This window comes from Scylla paramamosain, chromosome 22 (assembly GCF_035594125.1).
Source record: "Scylla paramamosain isolate STU-SP2022 chromosome 22, ASM3559412v1, whole genome shotgun sequence".
NCBI classification, from domain to species: Eukaryota; Metazoa; Arthropoda; class Malacostraca; order Decapoda; family Portunidae; genus Scylla; species Scylla paramamosain.
Window position 1 is genome coordinate 585,001 of NC_087172.1, and position 17,132 is coordinate 602,132.

The following is a 17,132-nucleotide window of genomic DNA, read 5'->3' on the forward strand; positions in this document are numbered from 1 at the left end:
TTTTCCTTCTTTCCTTCTTTTTCTCGTCTTCCTCCTCCTTATTTTCCGTCTTAATATTGTTAATCTGCCTCCTCCTCCTCCTCCTCCTCCTCCTCTTCCTAAACTTCTGTTCTTAATTCACTCCTTTCTCCACTACCACCACCACTACCTCCTCCTCCTCGTCTTCCTCCATTTCCTTAAAGTCATTCATCTGCATCTCCTTACAATTTTCCTTCGTGTTCTTACATTTCCTCCTCTTTTCCTTTCCTTCTTTTCTTTACAACTTCCTTCATTCATTGTCCCCGTCAGCCTCCTCTTAATCCTCCTTCCACTTTCACTCCTCTTCCTCTTTTTTTCCTCCACCTCCTTAATGTATGTCAGTCTAATTTCCACAAACTGCCTCGTAGGGACCAACTGATCTGCTACTGTTTGTTCTTCATTTACCTTCCTTTGGGGTCTTTTTCTTTTTCTTGTTCATCTCTTGTTCTTGTTCTTCCCCCGCTCCCCTCCTTCATCTCTACCTCCTCTTCCTCCTCTTTCTCTTCCTTCTCCTCCTTGCAGTTCACAAATCCTTCCTCATAATTTCCCTCCTGGTCATTAAACAGCAAAGTTAGTGTTCAAGGGTCTCTGCCCATATGACGATGGTTGGAGGAGGGTCAGTTTGGTTCCCTGCCTTGCCACCGCCGCCGGGTCAATTTGGGCCACTTTTAAACCATTTAAGGGCCGCAGAAGAGATGATTGCCTTTTGTCTCGCAGTACCGGGGATTGTGGGTACTCAGTTCAGGATGCTTTTCTTTTCTTTGTTATTTCTTTCGTTGAGGGGGAAGCGAAAGAAACGGGCGATATGTTGTGTAAAGGGTGGAAGTGAAGGAAAGTGAGGAAGAGATTTTTTTATTTTGTCTTATTTATGGAGAGAAAGGGAAAGAAGTGAAGTTAAAAAGATGAGAACCATTTTTTCCTTATTTTTTTTTACTTTTCCTTTTTTTAAGAGGAAAGCGTCAACATTTTAGATTTTTTTTTTTTTAGGGTATTTTTCATGGCAGTGTGGTTTTGCTACTGTTTTTTTTTTTGTTCTTTCTTTTTAAGGCAGGGATGAGGAAGAGGTCAGTTTGTCTCTATATGTCTGTCTGTCAGTCGGTCTCTCTCTCTCTCTCTCTCTCTCTCTCTCTCTCTCTCTCTCTCTCTCTCTCTCTCTCTCTCTCTCTCTCTCTCTCTCGGCGGGTGGAAATGAGAGCTGGTCAATCGTTCTAATTTATCTTGGAGGCTCGTGTCATTTTTTCATGCCCTTTCCCCGCCCTGAGATCAAGAAGCGCTGGTGGTGTAACGTTATGTTGCGTTATGTTGCGTTACGTCGTCCCGGCCACCCTACGTAACATAAACCACCGCGGGGGTAGTTTAGTTACATCGTTAGTGGTGGTTTTACTAGGAAGAGGGTGGAGAGAGGGAGAGGGAGGGAGAAGAATCGCTCGAGGAAAAATGGACATGAAAGGGTAGTAGGAAATTAGTAGTAGTAGTAACAGCAGTAGTAATAGTTTAGCAGCAGCGATAGTGGTGGTTCCTCAAAGTGTAACGTTGGCAATAGTAAGAGTGGTGTGAGACTAATAGGAGGGATAGTACAGGTAGTATTAGTCTTGTAGTAGTAGTAGTAGTAGTAGTAGTAGTAGTAGTAGTAGTAGTAGTAGTAGTAGTAGTAGTAGTAGTAGTAGTAGTAGTAGTAGTAGTAGTAGTAGTAGTAGTAGTAGTGACAATAAATGTTGTATTGTACCTGATAGCAGAGGTAGTAATAGCCAAATTATAGCAATAGCAGTAGCACTAATGTCCGAAGAGTAGCGATAGCAGCAGTAGTATTAACTTAGTAGTAGTGACAGTACATGTAGCAACAATCTAACAGCAGTAGTACCAACACCATTAATCTAGCAGTAGTGAAAAAAGTGAAAGTTTAACAGTAGCAAGAGCAACAACAGCAAGTCCCCTTCACACACACACCTCCTCCTCACTCCCACGTCAACAAAGGGAATAAGAATCAGAGAACGAAGAGCTGGCGAGTCCTTCCACGCTCCCTTAAACAAAAGCCCCGCCTCTCCCTGTACAGAGTTATCGTGTGGAATAACAATAACGCCATTAATGTGACAGCGGGTTTATGGCGCGGGATATCCATCATTATTTTGAGAGAAGAGAACGAAGAGAGATGGGAAGAGAAGAAGTGGGTTGAGTGAAGGGGAAGAGGAGGTGAGGGGTGAATGGGTGAGAAAAGAGGAGGGATGTGAGGAGAGATGAAGGATGAAGGGATGAGGGGAGGTGAGGGAGCAGGGATGAGAGGGAGAAGGGAGGGATAAAGGGTGGAGGTGAGGGATGAGGGAGAAGAGGAGATGAGGGTAAGATGAGGGGAAGAGAAAAGGAGGGATGAAGGGTGGAATGGTGGAATGGATAAGGAAATGAGGGGTGGAAGGAGGGAATGGGCAGTGATGAGGGGGAGTGGTAGGGGGGTGATTAAAGGGAAAGACTTGAAGGAAGAAGGGAAGAAGGAGGGAAGGAAGGAAGGAAGGAAGGAAGGAAGGAAGGAAGGAAGGAAGGAAGGAAGGAAGGAAGGAAGGAAGGAAGGAAGGAAGGAAGGAAGGAAGGAAGGACTTAAAAGGAAAAAAAGTGGAGAATCAGAATGAGAAAGGGAAGGAAAAAAAAGGGAGAGAGACAAGGAGAAATCAGGGAATGAGGGTGAAAATAAAAAGGCTGGCTAAAAAGAAAAGAAAAAGGCAGAAAATAGGAATAAATCAAGGGACAAAAGAGAAAACTGGAGACAAAGACGAGGTAAGAAAAAGTGAGAGAAGACAAGAGAAAAGATAGAAGGGACGGAGAAAAGAAAGTAAAAGGAAAGAAGATAGAGAAGATTGATAATAGGAAAGAAGGAAGAGTACCCGAGATTGGAGAGAATGGAAGGGAAATGAATGAGGGAAAGGGAGGAGAGGTGGAAAGTAATGGAGGGAGAGAGGAAGAGGGAGGGAGGAAAACAGGGAGGGAAAGAAGGAGGGAGAATCGCTCGTGAATAAAGAATGACATGAAGAGGAAAGGAAAAGTGAATGAAGGAAATAAAAGACGATGTGATAATCTCCATTGAGGAAAATAAACTGAGGAGGAGGAGGAGGAGGAGGAGGAGGAGGAGGAGGAGGAGGAGGAGGAGGAGGAGGAGGAGGAGGAGGAGGAGGAGGAGGAGGAGGAGGATAGTGGTGGTAAAAGACGAAAAAAATAGGAGAAATATAATCATGGAGGAATAAAAGGGAAGAAAAGGAGGAAGAGGAGGAGGAAGAAGAGGAGGAGGACAAAGAGAAAAGGCCAGGGAAGTGGGACGAGGCCATAAAGAGGAAAAAAAAATTGTAAGGGGGAAATTCAAGCCATTTATTGACGAGACCAAGACGCGGAGGGAGAAAAAAAATTTGTAAGCGGGAGTCGTCAGTCAGTCTTTCACTCCCCAGCCTCTCCCTGCGCCCTCTTATTTGTCTCCATTCACTCCTGTTTCTTGCACTCATTTCTTAGTCTCTCTCCTCCTCCTCCTCCTCCTTTCTTCTTCGTCGCCGTCGTCTTCTCCTTCCGTCTACTTCACTATTTCATCTCTTAAACAAATAATACCTCGAGATTTGTCACTATCTTCCTTTGTATTCCTGAGAGAGAGAGAGAGAGAGAGAGAGAGAGAGAGAGAGAGAGAGAGAGAGAGAGAGAGAGAGAGAGAGAGAGAGAGAGAGAGAGAGAGAGAGAGAGAGAGAGAGAGAGAGAGAGAGAGAGAGAGAGGGTTTGTTACTGTTTGTCTTCCTTTGTATTCCTCCTCCTCCTCGAGATAGACATAGATAGATAGATAGATAGACAGAGAGAGAGAGAGAGAGAGAGAGAGAGAGAGAGAGAGAGAGAGAGAGAGAGAGAGAGAGAGAGAGAGAGAGAGAGAGAGAGAGAGAGAGAGAGCACCCTACTAATGAAGAAACAGGCAAAAATGAGCTTATCAACACCTAATTTCCTCTCTCCTCCTTTACACTTCATCTCATTTTCCCTTTTCCAACTCTTATTTTCCCCCTACTTCTCCACCCCCCCCCCCTCTCTCTCTCTCTCTCTCTCTCTCTCTCTCTCTCTCTCTCTCTCTCTCTCTCTCTCTCTCTCTCTCTCTCTCTCTCTCTCTCTCTCTCTCTCTCTCTCCGGTCTACCCATCCAGCCATTGAGGTGTTGAGGAGAACAACATTCAATGGTACCTGAGTGGAAAGACAAAATTAGGTGGTAATGGTGGTGGTGTTATGCTGGGATGGTATTTGGGTGGTGGTCTGGTGGTGTGGTGCTGTGCTGCTGTTGGGATGGTGATGGTGGTGGTGATGCAGCGGTGGTGTAGGATGGTGGTGGTGGTGGTGGTAAGGGGTCTGGGTGGTGTCTACTGTTAGTGTTAGTGTTAGGACAACATAATGATAGTGATGACGCTAGGGGACAATGTTCTTTGGCCAGTCGTAATCTGGGGAGGATCACAGAGTTATTACTGATGGTATTGCTGACGGTGACAGTGTGGGTGGGTCGTGGTGTTTGGTGTGGTAAGTGACAGGTGCAGTGAGGCCCCAGTCCCAGCAGGCAGGGCGGCGCCACCACGCAGAGGGAACAGCGTAGCCCGAGGCAGCCCAGCGCGCCACGGCCGCCAGGTAAGGAGAGGTGACAGGTGAGTGAGCCGTGCATGGTGCCACTGTAGTGCATGGCGTGGAGGGGCAGTCTGCGAGGCGGGCTGAGGGAGTGGCAGCTCTCATAGTACTAGTGGTTGCGGCGCCGCGAGGCACTGCTGGAGAGACTTGGACGCCTCAGATACGACCTCACATCCTGTAGTGCATGACCCTGACACTCCCGCTCCAGCAGGTGGCCGCGGCGGACACTCGCCCGCACCTCACACGCATCCGTCTCCTCGCTGGTACTCGGGCGCACTAATCTAACTCCCGCTGCCTCCCCCAGCAGCGCCGCGGCACGCCAGCTGAGGTGCAGGGCGAGTGCCGCCGCGGCTCGCCGCAGGGTGGAGTGTGTCAGCACGCAGCACTCGTGACGAGCGAGTGGCGACGCTGAGCCACGGCAGAGGTGCTCGCCGCGCCTCTCAGTGTCTGGCGCGGCAGTGCGGCACTCGGGCGCCTGCTGCACAGAGCCAGACGGGCGCGGCGCCGCAGCAGCGCGGTAGTAACGAGGTGTTCTCACCCGCAGCAATCCCTGTGTTCCGAGATGGCGGAGGAGCTGCGCTTCGCCATGCGGTGCCACGGGTCCCGCCAGCGGCCAGCCCTCAAGAGGAACTGCTCGCGCTGTACGCCCGGCACCACCTACGTGCCCGCCGCCACCAACCTTACGCAGGCCAACGGCGTGAGTGCCTTCTACATCTCGCCGGGGACCTGCTCCGGCCACCGGGAGGCGCGCGGCCCCACCCCCACGGACGCCGCCCCCACCCCCGCTCCTGCCGCCGCTGACACCTGCTCCCTCCCGGCTGACCTCACTCCGCCCCCGCCCGCCCCTCCGCCTCCCTTCCCCTTTCCTCCCGTTGTTCCCTCAAACTACATCAGACGTCCCTCCATCCCCCTACCCCTCGTCTCCACCTCCTCCCTCTCCTCCTTGCCGCCCCCTCCGTCCCCTCTCTCCTGCTCCTAAGTGCCTGTATGAGTCGCTTTCCAGTCTGGTCATAGTTTGCTTCCTTTTGACATTCACGTGGGCACCACACAGCCACGCTAACACACACGTCCAGGGCTTTGCCTCCTCCAGGCACACTCGTCTACATTTCCTGCACCGGGAAGAGACACCAGGGCATTGGCACGCCAGGGCGGCGGAGCAACAAAGGGGCGGGGCAGGAAGCGTGTCTCTGACGCTGTAAGACTTGCAGGGCCGCGAGGATGAGGAGAGAGAAGAATAGCAGGACGGTGCAGAAAGGGAGAGTAACAATGACAGGAAGGGAGAGAGGCGCAGCAAGGACAGTGAATGAAAAATTGACACACTAGACAAGTCTAGAGTAAATATTAACTTGAGGAAGAAGAAAGCGGAGAGTTTTTTCCTCGCTGTGAACGACAATGAACAGCACAAACTATCACTCAAAGTACACACACACACACACACACACACACACACACACACACACACACACACACACACACACACACAGCAAGAGTAAATAAAATAAAATAATCAAATAAATAAACAAGTATGGAATTAAATATTTATTTGCCATTACAACACTAAACTCAAATCAAAACAAACTAAGGGGCAACACAACGCTCAACAAGACCCAAGGGAAGGTGAGCAGGGGATGCCGCGCCCCACACTTAGCTCAGGACACACTGTAGGAAGCGCTGCAGGCACACGGGGCGACACAGGCAGGGGAAGGCTCAAAGCGGGCAGGAGAAGGCTCACAGCGGGACAAGAAGGGAAGGGAAAAACTAAGATTCTCTAATTATTTCCATCAGAAGCATCATGAATATTACAGTCTCCATCTCTCACTCTTTTTTCCCCTACTTTCTTCCCTTCACCAGCTGCTGCTTTTCCCCGGCTTTTTTCCCCGCTAATGATTCACTTTTTATTCTCTCTCTCTCTCTCTCTCTCTCTCTCTCTCTCTCTCTCTCTCTCTCTCTCTCTCTCTCTCTCTCTCTCTCTCTCTCTCTCTCTCTCTCTCTCTCTCTCTCTCTCTCTCTCTCTCTCTCTCTCTTTATGGTTTAGGAACGCTTCCTTTAAACTTCACGCATTGCTGCTTCTCTCCATTCTCTATCACGCTTGTTGCACTAAAACCAAAACTTTCTCATATTTATATTTTCAGCCCCATGACGATTACATATATATATATATATATATATATATATATATATATATATATATATATATATATATATATATATATATATATATATATATATATATATATATATATATATATATATATATATATATATATATATATATATATATATATATATATATATATATACACACACTTTTATCATTGCTTTTCTCTACAGCATTTAAAGCGAGACCAGTGATTTCCTCCCTTTTTCATCTAGCTCAGGGGGTTGGAACGCATTTAAGTTTTTATTTAATATATTTTTACTTCCTTCTCTCCGCGACCTCCCTCTTCTCTCCACTCCCTCCCTTCCTCCCTCCCCTCAGTTCATGTTTCTCGCCTGCCTCTTCGCTCTCACCCTGAGTGTCTCCTCTCCCTCCCTCAACATGACTTCCTGCCGCCCTTCAAAGCACGGCGTGCCGTGCTATGCCTACCATCGCTCCCTGCTACGGGAAAATCAAAGTAACCGATCAAGCAACACTTCTTGCAATTAACTGTTCAAATCACCAATCAACAAAGGTCTTTTATACGCTTGGGATTCAAAGCGACCAATGAGCGAAGCTTTTATTTTTATTTATTTATTTATTTTTATTTTTTTTTATGCTCCTAAGGTTCAAACCAACCAATCAGCGAGGGTTCTTGTATTCCTAAAATTCAAAGCAACCAGTGAGCGAAGGTTTTAACACAGCAATTCAAATCAACCAATCAGGGAAGGATTTCTTTGGTGCATGAGACAAGGTAACCAATATGCAGAGTCCTGAAAGTCTAGTAAGGCAAACAATCAGCGACAAAGTCCAGCTAGGAAGTCCCGTCTGCCTGAAATAACAACCAATCATGTGGCATTTCGTCTTACAGTCCAGCCAATCAGCGAAGACTTTTCTTACGTCCTGATACTCCGCCACTTGACTTGACCAATCAGCGAACAGATTACAATGTCCTTTGTTAAAATTTAATTGGCAATAAATCCTTCACGTCTAGCATGCAATATGTGAAGAAAAGTTATCGATTTATTTTATATATCTTGTTATTCACCTTGTTATTATTTCCTATTTATTATCTTAACTCGAATTTATTATCTTATCTGATCACTCTTAGATGCAAAACACACAAAAAAAACAATTTACGAACACGAAGGTAAACTTTCTCAAACCATTACGACCTTCGCTTCCCGTCTATCAAGTGCAGCCTTTTAATTCAGAGGCGGTAATGTAATACCCCGTAAATTCCCTTTTATTGCCCCCAACGCCGTTTAATTAGAGACGAATACTTGAACACTTGGTCCTCCCCAAACTGTTTTCTTGATATCATTTCCACACCTTTTCTCGGCCTTTTAATTAAATTCCTTTCTGAAAAGAGGACGTACAGTTTTCAGTTTTCTTTCCCCTTCCCTTTAACACTCGCCACCCACACCTTACTCCTCCTCCTCCTCCTCCTCCTCCTCCTCCTCCTCCTAGCCTTCATTTCTTCTCCCACAGTGTCTCCTTTCCTCTCCCGCTTCCTGTGCTCTCTTCTTTCCTTCCTCGTTCATCCTCCTCTCTCTTTTCCTTCTTCCCTTCTCCACTTCCCTCAATTCCCCTCAGTCCCTCGTACCCTCACTCGCAATCCACACATCTTCCCTCTGATACCTTCCTCCGTTACAACCTTTCCTCCCGCCCTCCTTCCCTCCAACACCAACCTTCTGTTCCTCCTTCCATCTCTGAAACACCTCCCTGTCCTTTCTTCCCCTTCCTACCTCCCTCTCTCCCTCCCTGCAGTGTCCCGCGGGGTCCTCGGTGTCCTCCCCCAACTTTCAGCTGTAAGAAGCTCCCCTTGAAGCCTGAATGTGTCCCTAGATGCCCTTGGCTGTCCCTGGCTGTCCCTAACTGTTTATGTTGCTTCTAGTGCTGACTGTGATGTTGCTAGTGCTAATTTGAATGTCTATATGCTTTTCCGTATCTCCCTGCCTGCTGATGCTGATGATGATGGTGCTTAAGTATCCTTTTCCCGTATATCTGTCTGTCTGGCTAACTGCTGCACCTGGTGACCGCGCGTCTCTGGGTTCGAGTCCCCGTGTCGTGTGTAGATAGTTGTGACGTTTGGTTTTAGTTAGTGTACTGGTGTGGTAGTTAGTAAGGGTGTGTATGTGTGTGTGTATGCGTAAGTGTGTGTGTGTGTATGTAGATAGATGTAGAGGGTGGATGGTGTGGTAGTATGTGTGTGTCTGTGTGTTTGTATGAGTGTGTGTAGTATTGGTTGTAGTTTTGTGTGTGTGTGTGTGTGTGTGTGTGTGTGTGTGTGTGTGTGTGTGTGTGTGTGTGTGTGTGTGTGTGTGTGTGTGTGTGTGTGTGTGTGTAGTGTGGCAGTCTTGTGTGTCTATCTGTCTGTGTGTATGTGAGTGTAGCAGTTCGGAGGCTGTGATGGTAGTAGTGGTTGTAGTGGTGGTGGTGGTGGTGAAGTAGTAATTGAAGGTGGTTATAAGAGTAATGGTGGTGATGTGAGGTAGTGATTGTGGTGGTGATGGTGGTAATTGTGTAGCGATCAATGATAGGACTGAAGTAATAGTTAATAAAGATGTGGAGTAGAGGTAGTAGTACGAATAGTAATAGTAATAATAGTAGTAGGGAGCGGTGGTAGTGTTTGCTGTAATGGTGGATGGTAACAGGTAAGTGTGGTACAAAAGGTAGAGAGTATCAAGGTAGTGGTGAAGAAAATGTTACACTTAAAACCACTCTGAATATATGCACACACACACACACACACACACACACACACACACACACACACACACACACACACACACACACACACGTCACAGGTTCACGTGTCGTCTCTTTGCAGGAGAATGGACTCCTGCCCATGATCGAGATGCGCAAGAATTCGGTGGTTCAGTTTGAGGCGTCGAGTCCCTAGCACCTCGCCACCACCCTCAGGCCGCCGCCCACGCCTGGGGAGAGTAGAGCGCCGCGTCCCCGCCTCACCTGATCCACACAGTGACACACCATGAGCAAGAAGCACCAGATCTCTGCCAGCCACGAGTCACCGCGTCCCGGCACACCAATAACGTCTTTTGTCTCCCCTCACAGAGTCCCGCAGCCTCCCTCCCCCCGCCCGTCTCTTTCCCTGGTAAAGCCACATTTCACGCCGTGTCTTCCTCCCTCCCTCGCCTCACCTCTCCACTCGCGTCTGAAGAAGATTGAGCAACAAGTGGAGAAATTTTCCTACGAAACAAACTTTGCGAAACTCAGAGAGAGAGAGAAAGGACGATCCGTCACGGAGAGTGTCAAGAACCAGGGAGGAACACGGCGACGAGGAGGTGGAGAAGAGGGAAAAAACAGAATTAAGGGCAAGGACAAGGAAGAAGACTTAGAGAAGAGACCAAGAAAGACAGACAAAAACAGGCGCAAAAACAGTGGGGACATTTCCTGAAGCCTGGAGGGACGAAAAATATATTTAAGTAAAAACCAACACGACATCGCGAGGGAGGCACCGCGGAGGGCAGCGCGGGAAGGAAATTGAAAACAAACAAGGCGAGTGGCAACTGACGCACTTGAAAAACTGAAACAAAGCAACTTCATTTTCAGTAAACAAAAGCAACACGAAAATAAAAGGTACCGCAAAAGTAACTCGTGCAAAACAGAGGCCGCGTGAGTGAGTCTTTCCGGACACTTGACTGGAAATGCGAGGCTGACTCACCGCAGCTGGTAGTCGTGGCCGACGGGGCGGCGGCTGTGTGTCGCGTCTCGTCGTTACATACGAGTACACACAGAACAATGGTGCGTGGGATGCCTTCACGTAACGGAATAAAACACTGGGAACGCCAAACAGTGCTTCACGATGCGCGACATTAAATGGAAAAAAGAAAAAAAGGCATTGACACAAATCATGCAAACTTGAAAAGACATGTTGACCTGCAAACATTGTGGCTGCCATAAAGTTGCGGCTGCCAGCGGGACACCTCAGCCGCAACGTGACAGCTTCCTGCGCCGCCACGACCCTCCCACGGGAGCCACAGTGCCTCCAACACATCAGACTCGTCCCCTGCCTCGCCCTGGGTCACGAGGCGGGCGGCGGTGCTCCAGAGAAAGGGACGCTCGTGGAGAAACCGAGTGTCTGACGGAGTGTCTGACGGAGGGTCCTCGTTTCATGCGACTCTGCCACGGGATGTTACGTATGATGTTACGTACGAGTATATACACACATCGCCTTGACTATACGAGCCTTCATGCACTTTGTATCGGACTTTCGGCCATTTTTTCGTTTTGTGGTGAGGCGAGACAGTGTTGTGAAGTGACCTGCGTGTTGTTGTTGTGAGTTGTGTGTCTGGTTGTGGCTGGGAACAGAGGCCACTTCCAAGCAAAGGTTGTATGTTTATCAAGACACTTACTGTTGCATTTTTGTCTTAAGTAAGACAATTGGTTTGGGTTTAGTATTTGTTGTTATCTCCCTTGGTGATGGTGATGGTGGTGGTGGTGATGGTGGTGAGTGTGGTGATGCGTCGAGTGTGAATCTTGTTCTTCCTCTTATTGATATGAACTGTACCTAACTAAGTGTTTGAGGTCGATTTTCTCATGTGCGAGTACCTAAAGGAAAAACGGACGGACGGACACACACACACACACACACACACACACACACACACACACACACACACACACACACACACACACACACACACACACACACACACACACACGAACAACCGCTCGCTCGCTACACAGAAAAAACAGAAAAAAATTCATGAAATAATGACGAAAGTAAAACTGGGAGAGAAAATACTCGCGTGTGTCATGAGGAAAAAAGACAAAGGGAAAGAAAGTCGTACCGGTTGTCGTACACTGGAAACACTTTCCTTCCCAGTATTTGACAGTAGGTTACCTGGAAGAGACTAGTCCTCCTCCTCCTCCTCCTCCTCCTCCTCCTCCTCCTCCTCCTCCTCCTCCTCCTCCTCCTCTTCCAACGTATTATACCACCCAGGAAGAGTTGAAAGATGGTGTTTGAATCTTTTTCCCCTCTCTCTTTCTCCCACTCCCTTCCTCTCTCTCTCTCTCTCTCTCTCTCTCTCTCTCTCTCTCTCTCTCTCTCTCTCTCTCTCTCTCTCTCTCTCTCTCTCTCTCTGAAGGCTTACCAAAGGAGGTCATCAGTCCCCACCTTAAGCTATCGACTCCAAAAACTAACATTAAACTTGATTAATTATATCCCGGGAGTCTATCGGAGGCGCCTCGTTCATTACCGCGGCGGGGGCGTCACTAATGCCACGGCCGCGGGAACAAAGGACGCCCAGTGTATCTAAAGAGCCAAGCTTGTCCTCTTCTTGTGTGTTTGATTGTAATTACCGTTGCTGAGAGAGAGAGAGAGAGAGAGAGAGAGAGAGAGAGAGAGAGAGAGAGAGACTGGACTGGAGGAGAACTAACTGGTCATCTCTCGCACGTCTTTATCATACAAGTGCGATACGACCCCAGTGTTGTGGTGCTATTAATTCAAGCAGTCTATCAATTTATTATCTTTGCTGGTGCGGCGCCTATATTAAAGAACACAAAGGAGCTGAAAAAAAAAATTAACCTCCAATCCTCAATTTTCAGTATCCAAGTTAACAGGTTTTTACACAACTGAGTATGTAGTCCTTTCTTAACTATTGAAACTGGCACCGGCATAATGTATGTTGCCCTAAACAATAGCCCATGTCAAAAAAAAAAAAAAAAAAAGAAGAAGAAGAAGAGTCGACTACAGCGATGGAAGAGTTGAAAGCGAAAGGTTACGAAGAGATTGAGAGTAACACACACACTTACTAACACTGACACAAGAGCGTAAGCAAGTCAGGTACGGCGCGAAGGAAGGAAAGAAGGAAAGCACGCATATACATCACCTTCACCAAGAAACCGAGACTCGTAAATTGCCGGCACAAAGACACAACACCAGCGCGCCATAATTATGCACCTAATTATCAGTGTTTGGACGTGTTGGAGGCACCGAGATGGAGGAAGTTGGCCAGTCTGTCTCTACGAGGGAGGGAAGGAGGAAGGTAGGAGTAATGGAGGTAAGGAAGGAGTGAGTGAAGATTATAACTTCCTCACGTCTTCCTTGCTCTTGGGGATGCGGTAGAGGAGGAAGAAAAGGAGGAATAAAAAAGGAGGAGAAAGAATAGGAGGAAGAAGAGAAGCAAGAAGAGAATCAAGTGAAATAGGAGAAGAAATAAGCGAATCGACTCCCACACTTTCCTAACACTGAAAAAGGAAGAGGAAGAAAAGGAGGAAGAAGTACTAGAACAGAAAAACCGTGATTCCTCTGTGGCCCTTTGCCCCTAAGATTGACAAGAGCATAGGAGAGTATGAAAGAGCGTGTGAGTGTGTGGGGGAGAGTGGGAGAGCATAAGAAGGTGTGGGAGGGGGTATAAGAGCGTGGGAAGACGTGGGAGGGGGTAGGAGAGTGTGAGAGGGCGTGGGAGAGTTTGAGAAGACGTGGGAGGGCGTGGGAGAGTTGAGAGGACGTGGGAAGGCGCGTGTGGGATTGACGGATCAAGGAGCGACTTAAAGTAATCTTAGTGTCTTGGAGATGAAAATTAAAGAGAGTCCTTAGTAGAGTTATGAGTCACCAGCGAGTACATGAAGCTCAGCGAGACGTGAGTAGCTTGTCGGGCCGCGGGTCACTGAGAGTCACGGATGAGTCAGGTGTAAGATATGACGAGTCAGTCAAAACAAACAAACCACAGCAACTAATCAAACAATTACTGCGATAAATTAAATGCAATACCTGAAAGAAGAAGAAGGAGGAGAAGAAGAAGAAGGACCGCGAGGTTCATAAATTGTTCGTTTAGTATTAAGACAAAAAAAAAAAAAAGTAAAGTAGTTACCTGTAAAATTGTATATAATGTGAAAAATAATCATACGAATCCTGCCTCCCTTTTTTCGCACCTCCGATCAATAGCTATTGAGAATAATTAAAAAGATGGAAAGAAAAAAAAAACAAAAAAAACGTGCCTGTAGAAGAGAAGGGAGTTAGGAGAAGGAAGAGAAGGAGGATGGGATGAGGAAAGCTAGAAGATTAAGACTAAGAGAGAAGGTTATGAGAGGTTAGAAAACTCAGCCAAGACTTATTACCCATCCCATGTATTCAGCTTGAGAGAGAGAGAGAGAGAGAGAGAGAGAGAGAGAGAGAGAGAGAGAGAGAGAGAGAGAGAGAGAGAGAGAGAGAGAGAGAGAGAGAGAGAGAGAGAGAGAGAGAGAGAGAGAGAGAGAGAGAGAGAGAGAGAGAGAGAGAGAGAGAGAGAGAGAGAGAGAGAGAGAGAGAGAGAGAGAGAGAGAGAGAGAGAGAACAAGTGTGAGGCATTATTACTATTATTACTTAAGTTATGATTGTGTACATAAGAGAACACGTTAATATGAACTGATTGAGAGATTATAATAAAGTTTATTAAAACATAATTATTGCAGTGATTATTATTCTGTTCCTATTGTGTTGAAAGAGAAAGAGAAAGAGAGACAGACGTACAGAGACAAAAAGACGACAAAGAGAGACAGACGTACAGAGACAAAAAGACGACAAAGAGAGACAGACGTACAGAGACACGAAGACAGAGACAGAGAATCAGGCGGGAACTCAACTCACAAGCCTCCAGGAACTTAATTAAAGCAAGTACAATTGACATGCTGGTAAAATGCTGCGTGAAAGTCACCAGGGACTGGCGGCGCCTAGATGCCCTGCAGAACGCAACGAAAAGCCGGCGGCAGAAATGTATCGGCAGTGAGGGACGGCAAGGAGGATCTGAAGGCGAGCTACTATGGGAGGTGAAGATGTACAGGAAATGGGAGGTGAAGATGTACAGGAAAGAAGTGATAAGAAATGAACATGTACAGTAAGAACAATTTAAAGAAAAATTGTAAGGGGGGAAAGAAAATAAAAAATGAATAAATCCAGCAAAAAATAAGCAAGAAATTAATTAATTTGTACAGCAAAGGAATTATAAGAAATGAAGTTGTACAGTTAAAAATCATTAGAAATGAAGGTGTACAGATAAATTGTTTTTAAAAATGTTGACATGAAAGGATCCGTGAAATAAATTGCTTAAAGATCCATTAAATAAATTACTTAGAAAGTAAAGGAATTAATAAAAAGGTGGAAAAAAATAATGGTGAAAAATGATAAAGGAAAGTGAGGAAAGAAATATAAAGAGTTACAATAATAGCATTTCATAAAGAATATTAATAGAATTTTTTAATATAAAAACGGAGGTCATAAACTGATGAGAAAAAAAAAAAGAGGAATAAAAGTGATGAATAAAAAAAAAACAATGAGAACAAAAACACTTAAGAAAAATTCGTGTAAAAATACAAAAGAAAATAAAAATAATAAAGAAAGAAACTATTAAACTATTAAACAAGTTTGATAAAAAGAAAAGTTACCCCAAAAAAATTATGGACTAAAAAATAAACAACTAGAATAATAATAAAAAAAAAAAGCCAGAATAAAGGAAAGAATATGGAAGGGAATAAATTGCAAGAGACGGAGACAAAAGAAGGAGAAAAAAAAAGAGGATAAGAAACACAGGCGAAAAATAGGAAGAAGAAAAAGAAGAAAAGAGAGAGAGAGTGATGAATGAAGAAGGCAGAGGACGACCGAAGAGAAAGAGAATGGAAGCAGAAATGAAAGTAAAAGAAGGAGATAAAAAGGGAGAGAAAAAAGCAGCGGTAGAAAGCGAGAAAGAGAAAATCAAATACAGATGGAAGACGGAAGAGGAAAGAGAAAAGGAAGAGGAGAGGTGGAAAAAAATAAACTAGAAGACAAAAGGAAAGAAAAGTAGATAGAGAGAATAAAAGTGAAAAAATTATATATAAAAGGTAAATAAACAAGTGAATACATAGATAAATTAAAAAACAAACAAACAAACAAACAAAGAGATACAAAGATGGATACAAAGACAAGAAGAAAAAATAAATTCAGAAAGAAAACAGACAAAAAATGAATCAACTAGAAAAATGCAAAGGAAAATTTCATGACATTTACGAAAAAAAAAAAAAAAACACCTCACGTTTTCTTTCACCACCATAGAAACTCCATCTCCAACAACAACACAGTCCATTCACCCTAACTTGACATACAAGCCACGCCTCCTACAGCCAGTACCCACCAATCAAAAAAAAGCTCCCTCGTCAAACAGTAGCCAATCACGTGCTGGGGAAAGAGAGGGCGGGAGGGGACACTGCACACATAGACGCACACACAAAGAACACAAAGGAAGACCAAACGAAAGGACTGAAGTAAAATTGTTAGTCCTTTCGAGTTTGTTTTTGAAAAGTTCACTATCTAATCTACATTTTCGGGTGAGTTACTTTTTTTTTTCTTTTCACATTTTTCTTTCAGTTTTGGTAGAAAATAGATTGATGAAAACAAAAAAAGGGAAACGTTTGTGTGTTTTAGAAAGAAGGGAAAAACATGTCTGACGAGAGAGAGAGAGAGAGAGAGAGAGAGAGAGAGAGAGAGAGAGAGAGAGAGAGAGAGAGAGAGAGAGAGAGAGAGAGAGAGAGAGAGAGAGAGAGAGAGAGAGAGACTGAAATGCGAATGGATTAAACCGGATACTGTGGATGAGGTAAAACGACTCTGACTCTCTCTCTCTCTCTCTCTCTCTCTCTGACATGCACTTTCATTTCTACCAAAAAAAAATCCTCTCTCTCTCTCTCTCTCTCTCTCTCTCTCTCTCTCTCTCTCTCTCTCTCTCTCTCTCTCTCTCTCTCTCTCTCTCTCGTACTGTTATCACATGTGTTTCCTATTCGTGTTTTTGAGAGTTAATTCCTTTTCCTCCTCTCTGCTGCCTTTTCAACTGCACTATTCTGCGTGGAGGGGCCCATTCTTTCCCGCCCTCTTCTTCCCTCCCTTTTCCAAAACCTATTTCCTCTTCTCCCATACGCCCGCGCCCGTGACGCCGCCAACCACCCATCACAGAACATACTGGTGGTCTTGTCTCCCACTCCTCGCGTCTCGATCACCGCAACAGAGGGCCACCTGATGTTTTGAAGTCTTGGAGGGAGTGGTGGTGGTGGTGGTGGCAGTAGTAGTAGTAGTAGTAGTAGTAGTAGTAGTAGTAGTAGTAGTAGTAGTAGTAGTAGTAACAGTAGTAGTAGTAGTAGTAGTAGTAGTAGTAGTAGTAACACTTTAAAAGGAGGAGGAGGAGGAGGAGGATGGGGAAACGTTCGCAAAATACTGTTAAGTGAAGAAAAATATTAATTTGGCACCAAAATTTAAATTCACCTTCAGTGTTGCGATGCGTGACCACTTGGAAGGAAGGAAGGAAGGAAGGAAGGAAGGAAGGAAGGAAGGAAGGAAGGAAGGAAGGAGAGAGAGAGAGAGAGAGAGAGAGAGAGAGAGAGAGAGA

At 45.6% G+C, this 17,132-nt stretch overlaps 1 protein-coding gene across 7 annotated transcripts in view; it reads left to right on the forward strand.

Moving 5' to 3' along the window:
- LOC135111387 (glutamate receptor ionotropic, kainate 2-like) overlaps positions 1–13,738 on the forward strand; it is a 73,576-nt gene extending 59,838 nt beyond the window's left edge. For 6 of the 7 annotated variants that reach the window (XM_064024616.1, XM_064024614.1, XM_064024613.1 and 3 more), the window contains 2 exons: positions 5,182–5,334; positions 9,608–13,738. In XM_064024616.1, coding sequence (XP_063880686.1) covers positions 5,182–5,334; positions 9,608–9,679 — 225 coding nt within the window. In that variant the 3' untranslated portion in view covers positions 9,680–13,738. The remainder of the gene's footprint in view (positions 1–5,181; positions 5,335–9,607) is intronic. The other variant, XM_064024617.1, reaches the window with a different exon arrangement.
- The last annotated feature ends 3,394 nt before the right edge of the window (positions 13,739–17,132 follow it).